Here is a 17,958-nt window from a genome sequence, read left to right as displayed (position 1 = left end):
TTTTCCAGAAAAAAAAAAAAAAAAAAAAGGCCTAATTTGCTTTGGCCTGCCTTGCTCCTGACATATTTATTCTAAAACAAGATGATTAGCATAGCAAAACATGTTCCCAGAATATGTGAATGCGCACTTCCATTGAGAAGGGATTTGCAGGCTGTCTGCTTACGGCAGCCAGTATTCTTGTCTAGGTTTTAATTTGTTTGGATGTTTGATATGTTGTTAGGGGTTATAGGATTGAAAAGCTTCCAAAAGTCTTATCCAGCCTCTCAAAATATCACTCCAGAAAAACACGTTTACTTTTGGGAAAAATAGATGTTCTCCCTAGGAAATAGGTGCTTGCCCATATTTTTGGTGGGGGTGTGGAATCTGGGTGTCCAGTTAAAACTTTCAGCTATTGCTCACTTGGCCAAGCTGACAAAAAATATTTTTGCCTTGCTTCAAATACAGTGATGTTTTGTGCTATTGTTTTTGACAAAACTGTAGCTTGAAAAGAATATGTTCACTTTGGAAACCCAAATTGTGTCTTGCAACCAAAATGGCTGCTGTACTATGCTGCCAGTTAAATCACACATGCAGAAGTTAGGATTGCTGCAGGTTTCTTGCAGCAATCCCCTGCCTTGTTATGCACGTTATATGAAGTGCTACTAAAATTGCTAACTCTTTCTCTTTAAAAGAATAAAATGCTTCGAGATGTACTCCACTGTGAATTCATCTTGTTGTTAAATATACTCTCCTTGAGAGAATAAATTTGCTCTTATTATCAAAAGAAGATCCTGAAGATGAAGGGGGGGGGATAATGTTACTTTCGGCGTCTGTGAGTGAAACACTGCAAATGAAGTTCAGGTGAAACCATTACAGTTACGCGCTGAGGGGGAGGCTCTGCCTTTACGCGGGTGGCTTGCTGTTGGCTTCCACGCAGCTGCAGCGAGAACACAGCTTAGGCCTAAGGCTGTGCATGCTCTTTTCACTCTCAGTGAAGTGATAGAAAGGGCCACCAGGCTTGATGAGGTGCTGAAAGGACTTGAAATAGACAAATTAAATTACTTCTTTTTTTTTTTTTTTTGAAGTGAGGATGGGGGAGTGGAAAACATTATTAGCTCCTGGCTTTGCAATATGAATTTTGAAGGGACCAAGGCAGGATTAAATAAATTAAGAGCTGGGGGGGTGTAAGGTTACGCAGAGAGGGACAAGCAGCCGTGTCCGGAGTGGACTCTTCTTGTTGTAGCGTAAAATGCTGGAATGTAGTTTGGTCCGCAAATGCCGTACAATGTATTTTATACTTGCCACTCAGAGCTTCAAGATCCTGTGATTTGTTAGACATCAGCCTAGCTAAGAACTTCAATCTACGTTTAATTTTGATGAGGTGCTCGTTAGTTCAGTCGCTCATCTCCATCCTGCGTGCTTTGTGGCTAATGGCTTTGATGATGATGGCACTAAATCATACACTTCAAGTTTAGCATGTCTTAGCTCTTTTCCTCTAACTAATCCTAAAACTTTCATCTTAACAATTTTGCATATAGGCAAGGGTCTGTCTTTTGAGATTGTGGAAATCGAAGTCTGTGAAAAGGTAAAAGGTCTGCTTCATACCATGATCCATCCTTCTGCAGTCTCCAAAGGAGAAGCACAGCACCTTTCACATCTGTCTCCAGTCTCTGCTCATCAGTATCTACAGTGCTACATCCAAACGTATTTTTGACTCTGAGTTTGTGTGTTTCTAGAAGTGCAGGACCGTAAGTAAAGTGAACGAGGAAATCTTCTTGTCAAGCTGAAAAGACAAAAGGAATGCCTTGTAATCAAAACAGTTCCAGAAAATAAGATAATCATTACATTTTAGTAACAAAGCATTGTTGGAGGTGAGGAGGCGGCAGAAAAGTCAAAGTCGCTCTGGAAAACTTAAATAAATGGTTTGTACAGCCCCAGCGTAAGAGAGCGCGTCTGCAGAGTTGTATTTGGGGGTTCAGAGCCAAGCAACCCCCCATCTGCAGAATTTAGCGTCTGGTTTAATGGTAACTCTGCAAGGCAGAATGCATCTGAAAGAGGAAAAGCTGCTCTGTACATTAAGAAAATGTCTTCAAGATAACAAGGGAATTTAGTCTTTAGTACTAGGCTTCTATTTTCATAGTTTATGATATCATGATTGGATTCCTTCTGTGGACACAAGCTTCCCAATAGTACTAGTCATCACTGTGACAAAGGTTAGACTTGAAGAAAACTAGACCTGAGATGAAAGACTGGAATTTGTATTATTTTAGCAGCTGAATGTGTCATTACATCAGAGTCAGTATTGTGTAGCAAATTGCAAGCTGTAGTGAAATTGCTTTGAAATATATCTGTATATATTTTTCTAAAACTGTGATAAAGTCATTCAGCGGCGCATTGAAATGTATTTCTAGCTGAACTGTTATATCATATCTTTTTTCCTGTGGTATGAGAACAGATGGCAGTTATTTTTCTTAACGGTCTCCAGCAAAGCTGATGCAATGCCTTCCCTTCCTTTGTAAATGTTGTCAAGTGAAAGACAAGTACACATGGCCAAAATGAATCTCCATTGTAACATTGACTTGTGGCTTCTAAAGCAAACTTTTAATCAGCTTACAACAGTATGCTGGTGATAATTACTTAATGTCGTATCAGTCAAGTAGTTCATTATGACAGGAAAATGAGCTATTAATCAGAATCAGTTGCACATGTTTTGCAATAAGTTTTTGGAGCAGATGTCTTTTCATAGACATTTTTAATGCAACAGTTGACTAGTCCATGACTTGAGGACAACTGCAGCCACTCCCATGGTACAAATGCATTTGTAGATTTGGAGATGCTCTCTGTCACGTTACAGCGTTCCTAGGGGGACTGTGATTGATCTGAGAGTAACAGCTGTTCGGTAGCTGGCACGTAGAGAGGGCTACTGCACGTACAATGACAAAGTTGTTCGGTGACTTACACATTTTTATAAGCATAATATAAATGGCAATGTTTTCCAAAGAATTTTCTTTTAAAATTGTTGCTACCTTAACAGTAACTTGGCAACTTGGAGAAGGCCTGGTGGAAACGTCTCTAAATACAACCTGATGTAACGTTACCTGCCTGCTTCACCAGAAACGCTGTGTAGTTGAAGAAAATGCTGTATTCTTAAGAGAAGTCATTTGTAGTTATAAATCAAAATGAAGCTGCCAGGAATTGTAAATCTAGGACTGCCTACTAATTTATGACTTTCAGATTGACTGCTGTAATGTGCCATATTACAGAAACATTGTTAGGCGCTACATTTAATTTACTTACTTTAAATTAATACTGTGTTGAAAATCCAGCTTTGCTTTATTCAGAGAAGCTTTCGATTCTTCTGCTTTATACAAGCATGTTCAAAAAAACCTGGTGTCTCTTATTTTATAGCCTTCGACAAAAGAAAGGAAACTTGGCCCAGAAGCACTGGACTGGACCAGCTAACATCATAAAGTGCAAGCCTTGCCCCGTGACGCATGCCAACGCTGTCTGTGGATCTGATGGACACACATATACTACCAAGGCAAGTTCTGCTTGCGAGCTGAAATCCTGTCAGTCGTGGTCGTCCAGGCTTTGGTACAAAGATGAAATAGCTTTCATTAACAGGCAGTATTAAATTAGAGTCTACTTTAGTTCTTGGTATATTTCTGTGTAAAAAGTGCTGATAAATATAGATTTTTACATATTTGACAAACAGCAAATCACAATGACAAATCAGAATCTTATGACTTTCATGATTCATGTTTCTCTAAATAGCTCGTTCTTGCTAATGAAGTAGAACACTTTCAATATTGATGATGCAACAGAAAAAATTCACTTGATCAGATTGGCTTGTTCGGACAAGAGGATTTTGGGATAGTTCTTGTTTTTAAGATTTGATTTCCAAATGGTAAAACAACTTGGCAGTGTCTTTGTTCTGTGATAGATATTTTATTTTTTCTGATTATTTTTTTTTGTTTCCAGGGCTGCATGGGTAACGTATTAAAATTCATTTAAACCACAGTTTTAATATGCTTGTGTGCCAGATGCAGCATATATGGTACCATTTGAAAAAAAAAAAAAATCCCATAACTCAGTGGGGATAAATGGGCTCATTGTTGTACTGAAAATATGATCGCCTTAGGGCTGATTCAGTGAAGGAAACTGGCTTCACAGCCATTCAACAGACCAGATCTCCCATTATCAAATAAAGCCTTCCATGTCTCAGATACATGTTCCATAAACAGCACTTCAGGCGCTGGAAGTCATGTTTAGGGCATACCCCTAAGGTTTTCTTCTCTTCCTGCACGCAAGGTAAGATTTGACAGCCAGTGAAACTACCCTTTAAAATCCAAAAATAGCCCTCCAAAAATCCAGGAAGACACAGTGATCAGGGGAAAAAATTCTCTGCTGTGATGTAACAGCAATGATGATATTGCAGCTGCGTTCTCTTCTCAGCTAGACAGCTTGAATTCTTCATCCATTAATGGACACAAATATTAAAATGGTGCCATGGCTCATTCATTTAAGCCTCTCTTCTGTTCTGGATGAAGGATTTGCATGGCCAAAGGAGCAAATCAGCAGAAACTCTCTCATCCTTGTACACACAGACTACAGAAAAAGGGCTCCAAGTTGCCTGTTAAACAAGCTAGTCTCTTTAATACTCTCTAGGAATATGTAATACAGTAATTTTGCATTGGTATTTAGGATTAAAATTGGTCTCGTTTTGAAAACAAATTTTTCTGTCTGAACTCTTGAGAGTATATAAGATATTCTGTAGTAAATAGCTCTCATTGCATATTCAGTCATCCTATTGAACTAATTTCTGTGCATCCTATCCGCGTCCCTGTTAGCTCTGAGTCTTTTTTGACCTTCTATGTTTCTTACCATAAGATCCAAATGGTTTTCATCAGAAATTCTGCCAATGTCATAAATTCACCAAGCTATTGTGACTACGGTGTGAGCCTGACAACTATAATGAAGATATCAAACGATTCCTGTTGCTGACATGCTTGAGTGTGAAAGACATACCTCCCAGAAGTTGCCTCTCTTTGAGTGGTTTGGTTTTTTTTTTTAAAGGAGACTCTTAGAAGATTTATTCTGAGGCAACTTTGTCTCATCCTCATTTATTTTGTGTTCAACTATCAATTGCTCCTGTCCTAGCAATTGACAATTACAGTGTCTTGTTGGTCTTTCAAGTGCAGCATCTTCTTTTCCACAAATTTTGCCCGCGTTCTCTACCACTGCCTGGGGAAGGTAGGGTCTCGTTGCTTTCTGAGTACTGTTCCACAGGAGCGATTGCCTGTCACATTGCATATTTGTAGCTACTTTTTCTAAATTTTTTTTTTTTTTCTGATTGAGGGCTCCTCCAGTGTCATGCTGACTGGTAATCCTTCTGTAACATCCAGTCCTAGCGGGAGGATACATCTCTGCTCAACCTTTACGCGGTATCAAGGAGATGCTTATAGCAGTACTATTATTCTTTGCTGTATACAGTACACTGTAAATCTGTGAGTGTATTATTACGGTAACCCGTAGAACATCATGGGCTCTCTACAACTTCTTCTAAAAGCTCTGCTTCGTTGATTTTTTTTTTAGGGTTTTTTTTTCCAAAGACAAATTTTGGTAAATAAGGTGAAAATACTTTAGGCAGAGCATTAAAACTAAATGGTATATTTTAATGTCCTAACAAATAACATTTTTATGGTCAGTAATGATCATGGGTTTCTGATATATTCTATGAAGAGAATACAACTGCTTCCCTCAAACTCACCATTAGTTTTCACCAGATAATGTGATACCTCTGTCTTGCCCTGAAGTCACTAAAATCAAAGCTTTTCTTTGGTAATTTTCTTTCATATGCAGTGCTGCTGACAAGTATTATTTCTGGCACTGCAATGCTGGCATGTTCCAGTATTGACTGTGAAAATGCAAAAAGGTGGACGTTCGAGTGTGGGCAAATACCACGCCGCTTTGCATTTGTGTGTATGTATTCGCATCTGGCTCTGCATCAGCTGCTTTGTGAGCATGGAATGATACGCTGGGCAAAGGAAAGGATTCTTGCTAAGCTTGTAAACAAAAGATGGAGAGCAGCCACTACATTTCAGGGGAAAAAGGTCTTGTGAAATTGTATATTGGCCATCTACTGACACAGGCGGGCGGGCGGTATACCCACACGCACCAGCATTTTGATCCACCCTGGCTCAGTTAGATTTTTGCCTTTTCCTGCCAGCACAGCAGGGGGTTTGGCAGGAGGCAGGGTTTGGGCTTATAGTTCATGGCCTGGCAGAGCAGCATCGAAGCATTTCGCTAATGACTGGGGGCTACCGTTCAATGCCATCAGTAATGTTTGTAGCGGGGATTGCTCTTTCCATACTTAGAACTGTTAGCGGAGGTAAAAATGAATGAAAAGGAAATGACACTGCAGAAGTGTAACTGACTGATAAAATGCAGATGGAACTTGGGTGTCAATAAATGCACAGTAATTTACATAAAGAGAAAATAACCAACTATACGTATCACAGGCGCTCATTTAGCCACTTGATCTTAGAATAATTCTGGCTGTTTCTCAGAAGACGTTGTAATGGTCACTGCCAGGCAAAAATGCAAATAAAGTGTTAAAAAAGGAATTGAGAACAAGCACAAAACATGATTATGTTTCTCTGTAAATGTCTGGACTTCTCATTGCCTTCGGTTATCATCACTTCATCTCAAAGCTGACATGGTAGAACTAGGAAGTGCTCAGAGAAGGGCAGCAATGGCTGTAAGAGATGTGGAACCTGCAAGGAAGCACAGAATTAACTAGAACACTTCAGCATGACTTTATATGAAATCATGACTAACATTGGAAAAGGAATGTTGTACTTCATAAAAGAAGATCTAATGAAATTATAAATCAGTAGTTTCAAAGCAAAGACAGTATTTTTATTTTTTCAGCTCAAAATAAAATTGTGAAATTCACTGCAGCACAGTATTCTGCAGGCCAAAGATATAAATGGGATTTATATAAATCCATGGAGAACGGATCCACTGCAGGCTGGTAAACCTCTAGCACACTGAGTCCCTAAGCCAGTGATTACCAGAAGCTGGGATGATTGGTGTAGTTTAGCAGGACTGATTTGTTCTGTTTCTAATTTGCTCTTTCTTTTACTCTTCTGCAGTTTTCTTACTTTTGAGGGTCCGCAACTTGGCAGGATACTAGGCTGAGGGATCGTGGGGCGGAGCTAATGTGGTTCTTGAATTCTCATGCAAAAGTGGAGGCATCCGTATCTTTAGATAAGGCAAGCTGATAATGGAGCTAACATACTCACTTCATCAAAGTACTGCTCTTTAAGAAAGGAGCTTATTTCTTTTCCATTTCAACTCTCTGACTCGGGTTGAAATTTCTTCTTAAACAGGTCCTGAGTATTCCTTATATCACTGCTTGGCATTTTTAGTTTCTACCTGTTCAAAGTTTGGTTTCAGACCTGAAAGCAAAATTAAGACTGCAGAACTTGATCTGGAATGATGCTCAGTAGAGCTTGTGGAATACAGAGGACTTTGATTTGTTTTCTTGAAATTTTCATAAAAAGAGATCTTTAAGGATTCGACTCCAGAAAAGTAACATAAAATGCATTTTTAATTGTTTTTCTTTTAAGTGATGTCTTAGTTATTCCTGACTGGATAATAAAAATCTTCCATTCATAAAGGCTATGTGGCAAAATAGCATTATCATTTGCTGGTTTGCACTGTGTGATAATCCTCAGACTGTTACGCTCTTTGTTCTAGCGCTTTCTGCAGAGATTGCATTTTGAAAGAAAGCATTTTGCTTTTGTTAATTATAGTGCTGGTGATTCTGGGAACTGACTGTGCCCATCCACCTCCGTTATAAGGGATTAGGATTCTCTGAAGGCAGCTGTTTGCAGAGCAGCAGAGGAAATGTTATTGGCCCAGCAGAAATATGGGCTATGTAGCATATTCCTGAGGACCATTACTGCAATGTGGTGGTATGCCTGGACATCTCGGGAGATGCTCAGTAACTGATACTGTGGGTAAAAAAGAGTGAAACAGAATCATGGATCCTTGCTCAGGTTAACATGTTGGGTTCACGGCGGGTCCAGGCATCCTCAGGAAGTCAGTGCAGCAGACTCCCTTGAGGTTTTCTGGCTTTTCATCAAAACCAACTTCATTTTTTAATAAGTGAAACTTTCTTCATGAAGAAAGACATAGTAGACCTAGAGGCAAGAACTTCTTGATAAAACTGGGGAGAGCGATCAACCCAAAGCACTCAATAATATGAGGCTCATAGGAAAAAAAAAAATAAACTAACTCCCACGTTTAAGCTTACTGGTGGATTTAGATAGAGGCTTGGGATTTTTAACTTGCTCTCTCAGTTCCATCAAATACATAGAAGTCTTCAGCGTCTCGACTAATTTGAGGGCTAGTCAAAAGAAACTATCTTTTTCACCTTCCACTGGAAAATACTCAAAGGTATTAGTTTTCAACACAAAGGTAAATGGGCAAGTATTGAAAATGAGGAGAAGTCCATGCCCAGATCTTGTGCTACAAGGGATTTAAAAATGTCACCCAAACTATCACAATAGGAGACACAGGTGCTGAGTACTTTAGTGGATCTTAAGTGGATTTAGCTTCATATAGGGGAGTTGTACCGCTAGAAAGTCTTGCCACCCTTCAGGCATTAAACCCTTCTGGTTCTTTTTCTGAAGTGTCTTCAAAACTTGTCTCCGTTGTTGATCTGGGTTATTTTATCTGCTTCACAGAAGTGCTAAAGTTGAAGGGGATGAAGATGTTTGGTTGTGATGTGTGGTGGGTTTTTTGTTCCTGTTTTGTTTTCCAGATGACAGACTAGTTCTACCGCGTGGTGGGATTCTTTAGTTGCACCAATAACTAAGTGCTTGTGCGTTGTGAAATTTGAACAGGAATGTAAAATGTGGCCTGTACCTATTCATACCCTGTTTCCAGCAATCATTCCTAGCATTTTTTTGGACTTGCATAATTTTGTTGTTATTCTGGAAACTTTAGAAACTCTCTATCACCCTTTCCTGTTAACTTTGAACTTTGTAGGCTTTAGGTTTGTCAGAAATTTCACTGAGTCTCTAGTTACCACTTGAAATGTGGATGTTTTAAAATGCACATGCTCTCTCCCTTATTATAAAACTCTGTAAAGAGAAATTGCTGTTTCCTGGCAATAACAGCTCTATTTAATACTCTGATAATACAAAGCACTTCCATAGTATATTGCAGTCAGAGTTTTCAAAGCTCTTTAAAGTACTAATGAATTAAGCTTGTGAGGTAAGTAAGCCCTGTAAAGAGCGCTATGTAATTAGTTAATGTTTTTGTCAGCAACACATTAAGAAGAATAACTCTGTAGCTGGCAGTTTTACAGGAAGTTTAATTAAGCTACTTAATAAAGCAATTACCTGAACATGATGATGACTGCACTTAACTAATCAGAAAACAAAAATAAGGATGATCTTAAATTACAAAACATACTACCTCAATGACTAACGGTCCCTTCAAAGATGGAAAGGTACATTGGTATAATTATTGTGCTTCTAATTAGGTACGTTGTTGTTCTGCAAATTTTAATTAAATCATTGCAAACTAATTAAGTCCGTGATCATGTCTCTTTTTGTTTTGAAAATGGAAAAATCACCTCCTGTTGTCATAACATTAGGTAACAAATTTGATATTCAGGGATGTGCAAGGCAATAGTCTTCCAACAATCTTGAAACAGGAGAAAAAATAATGACCAAAATAACGAGACACTATTAGTTAAATGTGCGCAATGGGAGGGCTGCTATGTTTAATTAGGAGGAGTCTGTATTCAGAAGCACAATTAACAAATATTTGTTAAAGTGTCCAAGTGTTGAGTATTTAGTGCAACACGGTTTGGGTTTTCATAATCCAACTATCGGCTGGATTACCTGCCCTCTAGGTGTGGGGTGCTGTTATCCAGCTGTGGCTTTGTACAGCTTTCCCTGTCTGTGGTTTGTCTAAGGGATGACTCCAGCGTTCCGGTAACACAGCGAATGCCATTCCTGATGGAGGACAAGATACTCAGCAGAGGTTTAGCAAGCGTTAAGACCTGTCCTGTCCTCAGTTAGATGAAGAACTGGATTAAATTTGGTGTTACCTTTTAGCTTTGGTTTGGTTTTGTAAGGGAAGATTAAGGAAAGATGTGGGGGTGGGGGAGGAAAGACAGAAAGAGTGAGACAACTTAGGGTATGGTTAAAGAAATCCATGGAGAAGAAAATTATATCAGCCTTATGTGTTTGCTCCCTGTACAAATTTTAGAGATTATTGGTGAGAGGAATAAATTATTCTTTTCTCTCCCCCTCCTCTTTTTCTTCATCGTCGTCTTTCTTCTTTTTAATCTATGAACTCAGTTCTTTACTCTGAGTTCAGAGTCTAGGCCTGACGTAGTCTGTCGTGGCCTGAACCTGTACATGGTAGATCTGGTACGTTACCCAGGTCTTCCACTGACCTACGTTGTGACGCTGGGCAATTCGCGTTTTCCTCGTTGGCAGTTTGGAAAGATCTAGGCTCTCCTCCCAGTATTTTATTAAGGAAAACTACTTTAAAGTCATGATGAAAAAAGCTTGAATGATTTAGGGGTTTGCGGGGCTGTGATGATGTTGTTGTTGTTTGCTTGTGTTAAATCAAATGTGTCTGTAACAAGACAGGACAGCACCATTGCTAGGTTTCCTGGAGTGTTCTGATCAAGCTGGTCAGGATTTTTAGTGGTGTATTGAAGTATCTTTCTGTGGAAATCGATAGGTTTCATGGGATGTGACTGTTCTGATGGAGTTTTCTACAGGAAAAATACTTTACGGAGTTGTTACTACTTCCTTATTCCAGTAGTAGGTTTTCAACATTCATTCCTGTTTCATTATTTGATTCATTTTGTTGCAGGGGGCTTCCTAACTGTAGCAATACATCTGGCATGAGGCTTTCAGCATTACTGACTTTATTTTCACAAATAACAAAAGGGAAACTCCGGAGGACTGTGGGAGAGCTGGAATTTGCCTAAGGCCAAGTACCTTTGCAGATTGCTCGTTTGACTCGGGCACATCTGGCTGCTGCATTCCCAGCAAGGTAGATGTTCCCTCAGCCTGTAGTCTGGGCCAGTGAGTCTTGTAATCCAAAAGCTATGCGAAGCTGTTATTGCATAATCAAGTCCTAAATAATAAACGTTGTCTCTCGGAAAGCAAACCACCTAGAGCTCTGCACCGTGCCTACTGCAGCTGCACAGTTTATTTGGCTTGAAGCATGAGGTGAGCAACGTGACTTGATGAAGTGCTGTTTATCCTAAAGATGTCCTGTTGTTTATACGGTTCTTTTCTCTGCGTGGTCTCAAGGAATGAGCAGAGAATCGGGAATGAGGTAGATCTCGAGCCTTGTGTATCTTACAATCCATGCCAATATGTTAACATAGTTGATGTCTAAGGGGTATTTTTGCATATGCTTAAAGAACGACATTTATCTTTTGGTCAATTAATGTACTAAAAAAATGTCTTTCTACCTCCTATGTTCTTTCCTGCGCTACCTGTCAGGGGCGTCTTGGCCACAAATAACCAATCCAGAAAAAGAGATCCGTGCTTTCCCCTGGTCAGGGTAACCTTTGTTAAACCCTGAGGGAGCTGGGAACTATAACTTTTGAACGCTGTTCAAATAACCATGCAATTCGGCAAATTCCTGAGCTTCTTTTCAAATCCCATTTAGTTTTATGTTGAAGTGGAGAAACTTTTGCTTTTCAGTGGTGTCAAAACAGTAAATTCAAAATCCCAAACAATCCTCTACCGATTTTATATCCGAACTGGGGAAAAACTAGGACTGCATAACCACTGATCAGTGCATTGTGGCTACTTTTGACAGCTTCCCAGCTAAACCCCATGAATATATATACATGTCTGCAGGATTTTTCACCTGGCATAGTATGAATTGTGAGAACAGCTAAAATAGAGGCTTCTGCAGTGAATCAACAGCTAGAGGAAAAACTGAAGAGCTCTGGGCAGTTTTTACATGGTAAACAGCTGCTTTGTTATATTGCCAGGTTTGAGATTCTATGAATTAATGAGAAATTGCTGTGGCCCAAGGCGTGATGTTCTTTCAGACACTGCTTGTTGCTATCCCTTTAGTCTTTGGAGAAGGAGCCTTCCTTAACGCAGTTCTGCAAACACAGATTGGCAAAAAAAAAAAAAAAAAGAAGACAAGAAATCTTTTTAATCTCATGAAGAATCCTCTTGATTCTGATCTGATACTGATTGTTTTGTTGATTGATTGATGTTCATTGATACTGATTGTTGATACCGGCTACCTAAAACTCTGTTAAAGGCGCTGGTCAGTGTTGGAAAGAGAAGGGGGTTGCTTTGGTTCTGCTGGAGGCTGGTGATCTCTCATATCCTGCATAAAGGCAGGACAGAGAAATCTTGGAGGTGTTCTGGGGACAGAGTTAGATGGCTCGCGACCTGGTTTTGTTCTTCCTTGGTATAATTTCTTTTAAGAGAGATTAGTTAAAATTCCTACCGCTTTGATTCTACTGGGGCCAGTGAGCAAAAGGTCCTGACAGAAAGCAAAATTTATCCAAAGCTGTACCTCCAAGTTCTAACAACTACGGGTTAACAAGTTGCTCTAATTGGGGCATGGCAATGTTCAGCTCCTTTCTGTAACCTTGCCTAGCAGGGAAAGGATATTTTTAGTTTGTTTCTCCATATTCTAACATTGCTCAGTCCAAAACAATTTGGCTTTGCACAGACTGGGTTCTTTGTGATTCACGTATTTTGTCAGTTTCTAAATCCGTATTTTTTTCTTTAATTCCAGGATCTGTTGTTTTACCATAATTAAGGCTTGTCAAAGGTGAATGTTTTAATTACCAAGTTAAGCCCACAGAATCTGGGGGAAATTGCAATAAAATGTCTCTATTAGGCAAGTTACTGCAAGTGGTAATTCATTCGTCATACTATTTTGGTAACTTGAGTATATAGAAAACACTGCTCTAAACTCTCTAAAAAACAAAAAAAACCAAAAAAACCCCACCCTTCTCGATATGTAGCTGCTGTGTTGATGTATAAATACCATGCTGGGAAATGCAGTGTAAGAACCTAGAATCATAGAATCATTGAGGTTGGAAAAGACCTCTAAGATCATCGAGTCCAACCATCGACCCAACACCACCATGCCCACTAAACCATGTCCCTAAGTGCCTCATCTACTCGTCTTTTAAATACCTCCAGGGATGGGGACTCCACCACTTCCCTGGGCAGCCTGTTCCAATGTTTAACCACTCTTTCAGTAAAGACATTTTTCCTCACGTCCAATCTAAACCTCCCCTGGCGCAACTTGAGGCCATAAACCTGTGCAGAACAAAATAACCCTCAGATTTCCAACAAACGTGCACCATCACTGAGTGACAGGAAGAGATGAAGTTTCAGGCAGCATTAAGGTTCCTTCTCTCACACCCAACTCCCTTAAATTCCTTACAAGCCAGTTTTCCCAGTTGGCTCTGATAATACTTGTACAGCTCTGTGAAGCAATGGAAAGAGCTCATTTTTGTTTGGTGCTGCAGAAGTGGAGGGTTTTGTGGTTGCTGTCTTGAGTTTCACCAGTGCTCCCACAAGATAATAAACTCTAAATAAGTGAAACAAAAGAAGTACACTGTTGTGGGGGGTTTTGTGCCTTTTTTTTTTTTTATTGCATTCATTTAAATTGACTAGAATTCAATTGATAGGATTCACTTAAACGTATTTTCCTTAAATTGCATGTATTAATTTCATGTTACTCACTAAAAGTCTCTACAACTCTTAGTTAATTAGACCTGCCATATGATAATGCAGCTCCTCATCTTTCCACGTCACTTGTTACCAGATTACCACCTCCCCCCCAAAAAAAAACCCTATGAAGGGGGCGTGGGGGATGGTGTGTGTGGGTGAGTCATACGTGTCTAAAATACTCTTTGCCGAGGTATTGTCAAAGAATGCTGTAACAAAATCCCAAAACATTCAATTTGTAGCATGGTAAAATAATTTAACCTAGATTCTTGTTTCTTTCTGGTTTTGGTGTTTTGTGGTGGTTTTGGTGTTGTGGGGTTTTTTTGGGTGGTGGTTTGGTTTTTTTGCTTTAAAAAGCGAGGGGACAGACTTTTTTTACCTAGCAAAGACCAGTGCTGAAGAAGGGCAACTCATTGCAGGAAATGCTTGCTCCCTATGCTTTTCTGATTTGCCCGTATATGCTTTTTTTGGAGGGATGAAATAATGTTTAGAATGTCGCTGATTTTCCCCACACACACCCTTTCCCATTTACGAGCTTCTACAGTGTTGAAGGCAACGTTTTTATTTAGGCACCCAGGTAATTACTGCCAATAATTAGAAGTCTGAGTATGTAACATTCCCACTGTTGGCTGCTCAGTGTTCCAAAAACTCAGAAAAACAACCTTTTTCTAGGGAATGTTTTTAAATAGATGTGCTGAAGTCTTACTGAATTAAATGAAATTGCATCTCATTAGTGTCTTGAAAAATGAAGGTACGTGCCCATCTTTAGGCTAGAAGATGTAGGCCTATCAGCCATGTTTTACACAGTAAATGAACATCTTGGTTAGTTCTCTAGATCACTCCAAAGGTTTTTTAGTTTTTTTCCTGGTGTTAGTTGTTCTGTGGCTGAATTCTTTTTTTCTTTTTCTTTTTTTAAGTTCTCATTACCACATTGTGTTAGATTTATCAGCGATGATTTGCTTGGGCACATTACCCCAAAGGAGAGGACGTTAAATACTGCTAGAAGAAAAGCGTTAACTTGGGGCTTTTTCTTTTCACATGTGTGGAAGAAGCCAGCACTGAATGACAGAAGACGATGTACTTTTATTAATAAAAGCTTCTACATTAAAATTACAGCAGGTACACAGGGAGAAAGAAGCAGCAGCGAGTAGACTGTGCCTTGTGTACTTTGAATTACTGTGTCAGTAATGATGGATGGAGCAAACAATAAAATTTGACCTGTCACACTATGCTTATGAGGCTGTAAGCCTTAAGGCATTTGTAATTGGCTTCAGCCAGCAATGTTAATGAAGGTGGATTGGAAAATTAGATTATTTGAATGATACAGACTGCTTTACATTTTTAGTATTCAAAAGAAAAGGCTAGAAACTTAAAGGGACTGAAGCTGTAAGGCTCATTCTTTGTAAACTGTCTCCCTTTATAATAGAGTAGGCAAAGGAAGAGTTTTTAGATAACAGGTTCATACTGTGTAGAATATGAGTTATTTAAAATTATTCTGTGGGGCACAGTTTTTTAAACAGTGTGTGGGAGGTGCAATGCACATAGTTTCCATTAACAATAATGGGATTTACGTGTGTATCTTCTTCATATTATGCATCATGCTCAAATGTGCCCCTATAGCATAATTGGACTAGAAAACGCATCTTGGGGTTGACATTACTCAGTGAGTTGTCAGTGTGGCATGAAGTGTACGAGTGAACACATTTCTCGTATTTGAAAAAATCTGTGCAGTATAGATGCACAACTAAATTGGGCTTTAAATAGTTGTGCACAAAGTAATTGTATCATATTAAATGTGTTTAGTTGGTGTTAGAAACAAATCACATTGATATTTTACGCATAATACTGAGGAGATATTGTGATAGTTGTTGCAGGTAGAGTGACATGAGTATTTTCCAGTGAAAGCATTTTATAGAAAAATGTCGGCCTGAGCTCACAGTGTTTTCATCAAAATCGCTACACTGAACTTTCACTGATTCCAAGGCACAATTCAGAGAGGAACCTGTCTGGGCCCTCAAAATATCCATACCCTGGGCTGGAAATCAGCCGAGAACCTGCTCCATGATAACTTGCAGGTTGGCGGCTCTTCCTGAGGAGATAGGGAGTGGGTTTTTGGTTTGTTTGTGTTTTGTTGTGTTTTGTTTTAAGAAGTGAAGTGGTGGAGGTGGGACAGAGTCCCGTGTAGTTGTACCCATTAATTTTTGTTTCCATATGCTTCAGACTGTTCTCCAATGGTGTATACTTTTCTTTTACCCGTTTTAATGTGTTACATACAGAAATAAATATGTTGGGAGAAAGGATCGCAGTCAAAAGTACAACATTCTTCTAGTTTGCTGTAATGTAATCCTAGTAAAAGTAGTTTCTGCTGCAAATATACTTTTTTTTTTCCGTAAAAGAAAATGGTATATAATTTGTTCCACGCAAATAACAGTGGAGGATATTTTCTTGTTAATGCAAGTTTTGCCTTTCATTGTTGTTACCTGTTCAAATTGAGAAAAGAATGTGAAGTGGGTCATTTTAGGTCTAGCCAGCTGTACTCACTTTTTCTTGCAGGAGATCTTGATGAACAGGTAGGGGAATAAAGGAGAAAGGGAAGTCTCCTAGTTTAGGTTTCAGTAATGCTGGTTGTGAGATCTTAGTGTGAACTTCTGCAGATTGATAGAGGAGACATCTCAAAAGACTTTTAGTAACCTGCATTGTCAGGTCAAAAAAGACTTTAAAAAATGAGTGATATGAGGGGGAGAGAGTGCCAAAATGTCTTTTAAAGAAAAGTTTCCTCAGGCAGCATGGGCAGGGTAAGGAGCCTTTAAAAACTTCGGCGGCTGAACGGGGATGGGGATGGCTTTCTTCAGTCAGTGGCGTAGACGTAGCACTATGTTCATTTGCATTTCATGATGAGAGCAAGTTCAAAAATGCAAGAAATTACTAATAGAAAAGCAGAGGCTTTCAGAGGAGAGACGGCACTGTTATTCAAGCTGTCTCTTCCAATTCCTGTGTCGGATAGAAAAGACAGGAAAACCTTGTGGGATGCAGTTCTAGTTTGGGGTTCTGCCCAGCCCTGCGGAGTTCACCCTGCAGGACCTCTGCAAATAGATCTCGTGTCCTGGGGCAATACATGGCAGCGTCACGCAAATCCTCCCTATTTATTGTGTCTTCTGCAGATTACATCCACCCCCCCGTGAGCTCTGTGATGCTGCACTGGAACTGCTGACGGGGCTCAGTCAGCAGGGGCATATTTTTTGTCCTATTCTTGCACGTCTGTCTGCAGCCGTGCACCGCACAGCTCTTGAAAATTGGCCTGAGGTCTTAATAATTTGTGTCGAGACACAGAATTTCTTTTCTTACAGACGTGTAATCACATCATGTAATGCATTTTGTCTGCCACCATGTACTGTTTTGGCTTTAGGTGAATCTTTGTTTTTTATTTCCTGCATTATATTTGGGCTATTTGTAGTTCCAGTTAGGGGCTCACTGAAGTGTTAGATTAGTCCGACTAACTGGAGAGATGGAATCTGGCTTTTTTTAGTTAGTCAGTAGCTGTGTCCTTCTCACATGTGATAAAGTGCATCTTTTCCACAGCTTTCTCACGCCTCCCTGGCTTAGGATGACACAGCATAATGTCTGTAAAAACCTGTTTCTGTTATGGCTGTAAATGCTCTGAAGCAGCTCTCTTCCTCCATCATGCTTAAAGTAGAAAACAGATTTGAAGACTTGAAGTTCATAGTTGGATTTCCAATAGCAGCTCAAAAAAAAAAATTACCTCTTTGCAGCAGCACCCTGTTGGAGTGCAGGATGCTCTCCCTTTGCAGTACAGCTCCCTTTAGAGGTTGGGGGGAATGCTTGTGCCAGGGGAGGTTTAGATTGGACGTGAGGAAAAATGTCTTTACTGAAAGAGTGGCTAAACATTGGAACAGGCTGCCCAGGGCAGTGGTTGAGTCACCATCCCTGGAGGTATTTAAAAGACATGTAGATGTGGCGCTTAGGGACATGGTTTAGGGGGCATGGTGGTGTTGGGTCGACAGTTGGACTCGATGATCTTAGAGGTCTTTTCCAACCTTAATGATTCTATGATTCTGTAAAAAAAATTTGAGCAGCTGCAGATACCAAGTGCTTTGCTGTGAAGCGGGCTGCTGGGTGAACTGGAGACTTGCATAAAGTGCTACAGTATTTGCTCAAATGAAGGCCAAGTTTGTGGAACAGTTACGGTTACGTA

General features: G+C 39.7%; 1 protein-coding gene across 1 annotated transcript in view; it reads left to right on the top strand.

Annotated features, from left to right (window-relative positions):
- SPOCK1 (SPARC/osteonectin, cwcv and kazal like domains proteoglycan 1) overlaps positions 1–17,958 on the top strand; it is a 334,606-nt gene that overhangs the window by 228,741 nt on the left and 87,907 nt on the right. Inside the window, exon 5 of the mRNA XM_009285903.1 lies at positions 3,388–3,520. Coding sequence (XP_009284178.1) covers positions 3,388–3,520 — 133 coding nt within the window. The remainder of the gene's footprint in view (positions 1–3,387; positions 3,521–17,958) is intronic.

Source organism: Aptenodytes forsteri, unplaced genomic scaffold (genome assembly GCF_000699145.1).
Source record: "Aptenodytes forsteri isolate BGI_AS27 unplaced genomic scaffold, ASM69914v1 Scaffold54, whole genome shotgun sequence".
In the NCBI taxonomy this organism is placed as follows: Eukaryota; Metazoa; Chordata; class Aves; order Sphenisciformes; family Spheniscidae; genus Aptenodytes; species Aptenodytes forsteri.
The sequence above is the reverse complement of the archived record's forward strand: the minus strand, read 5'-3'. Positions and strand labels throughout refer to the sequence as shown.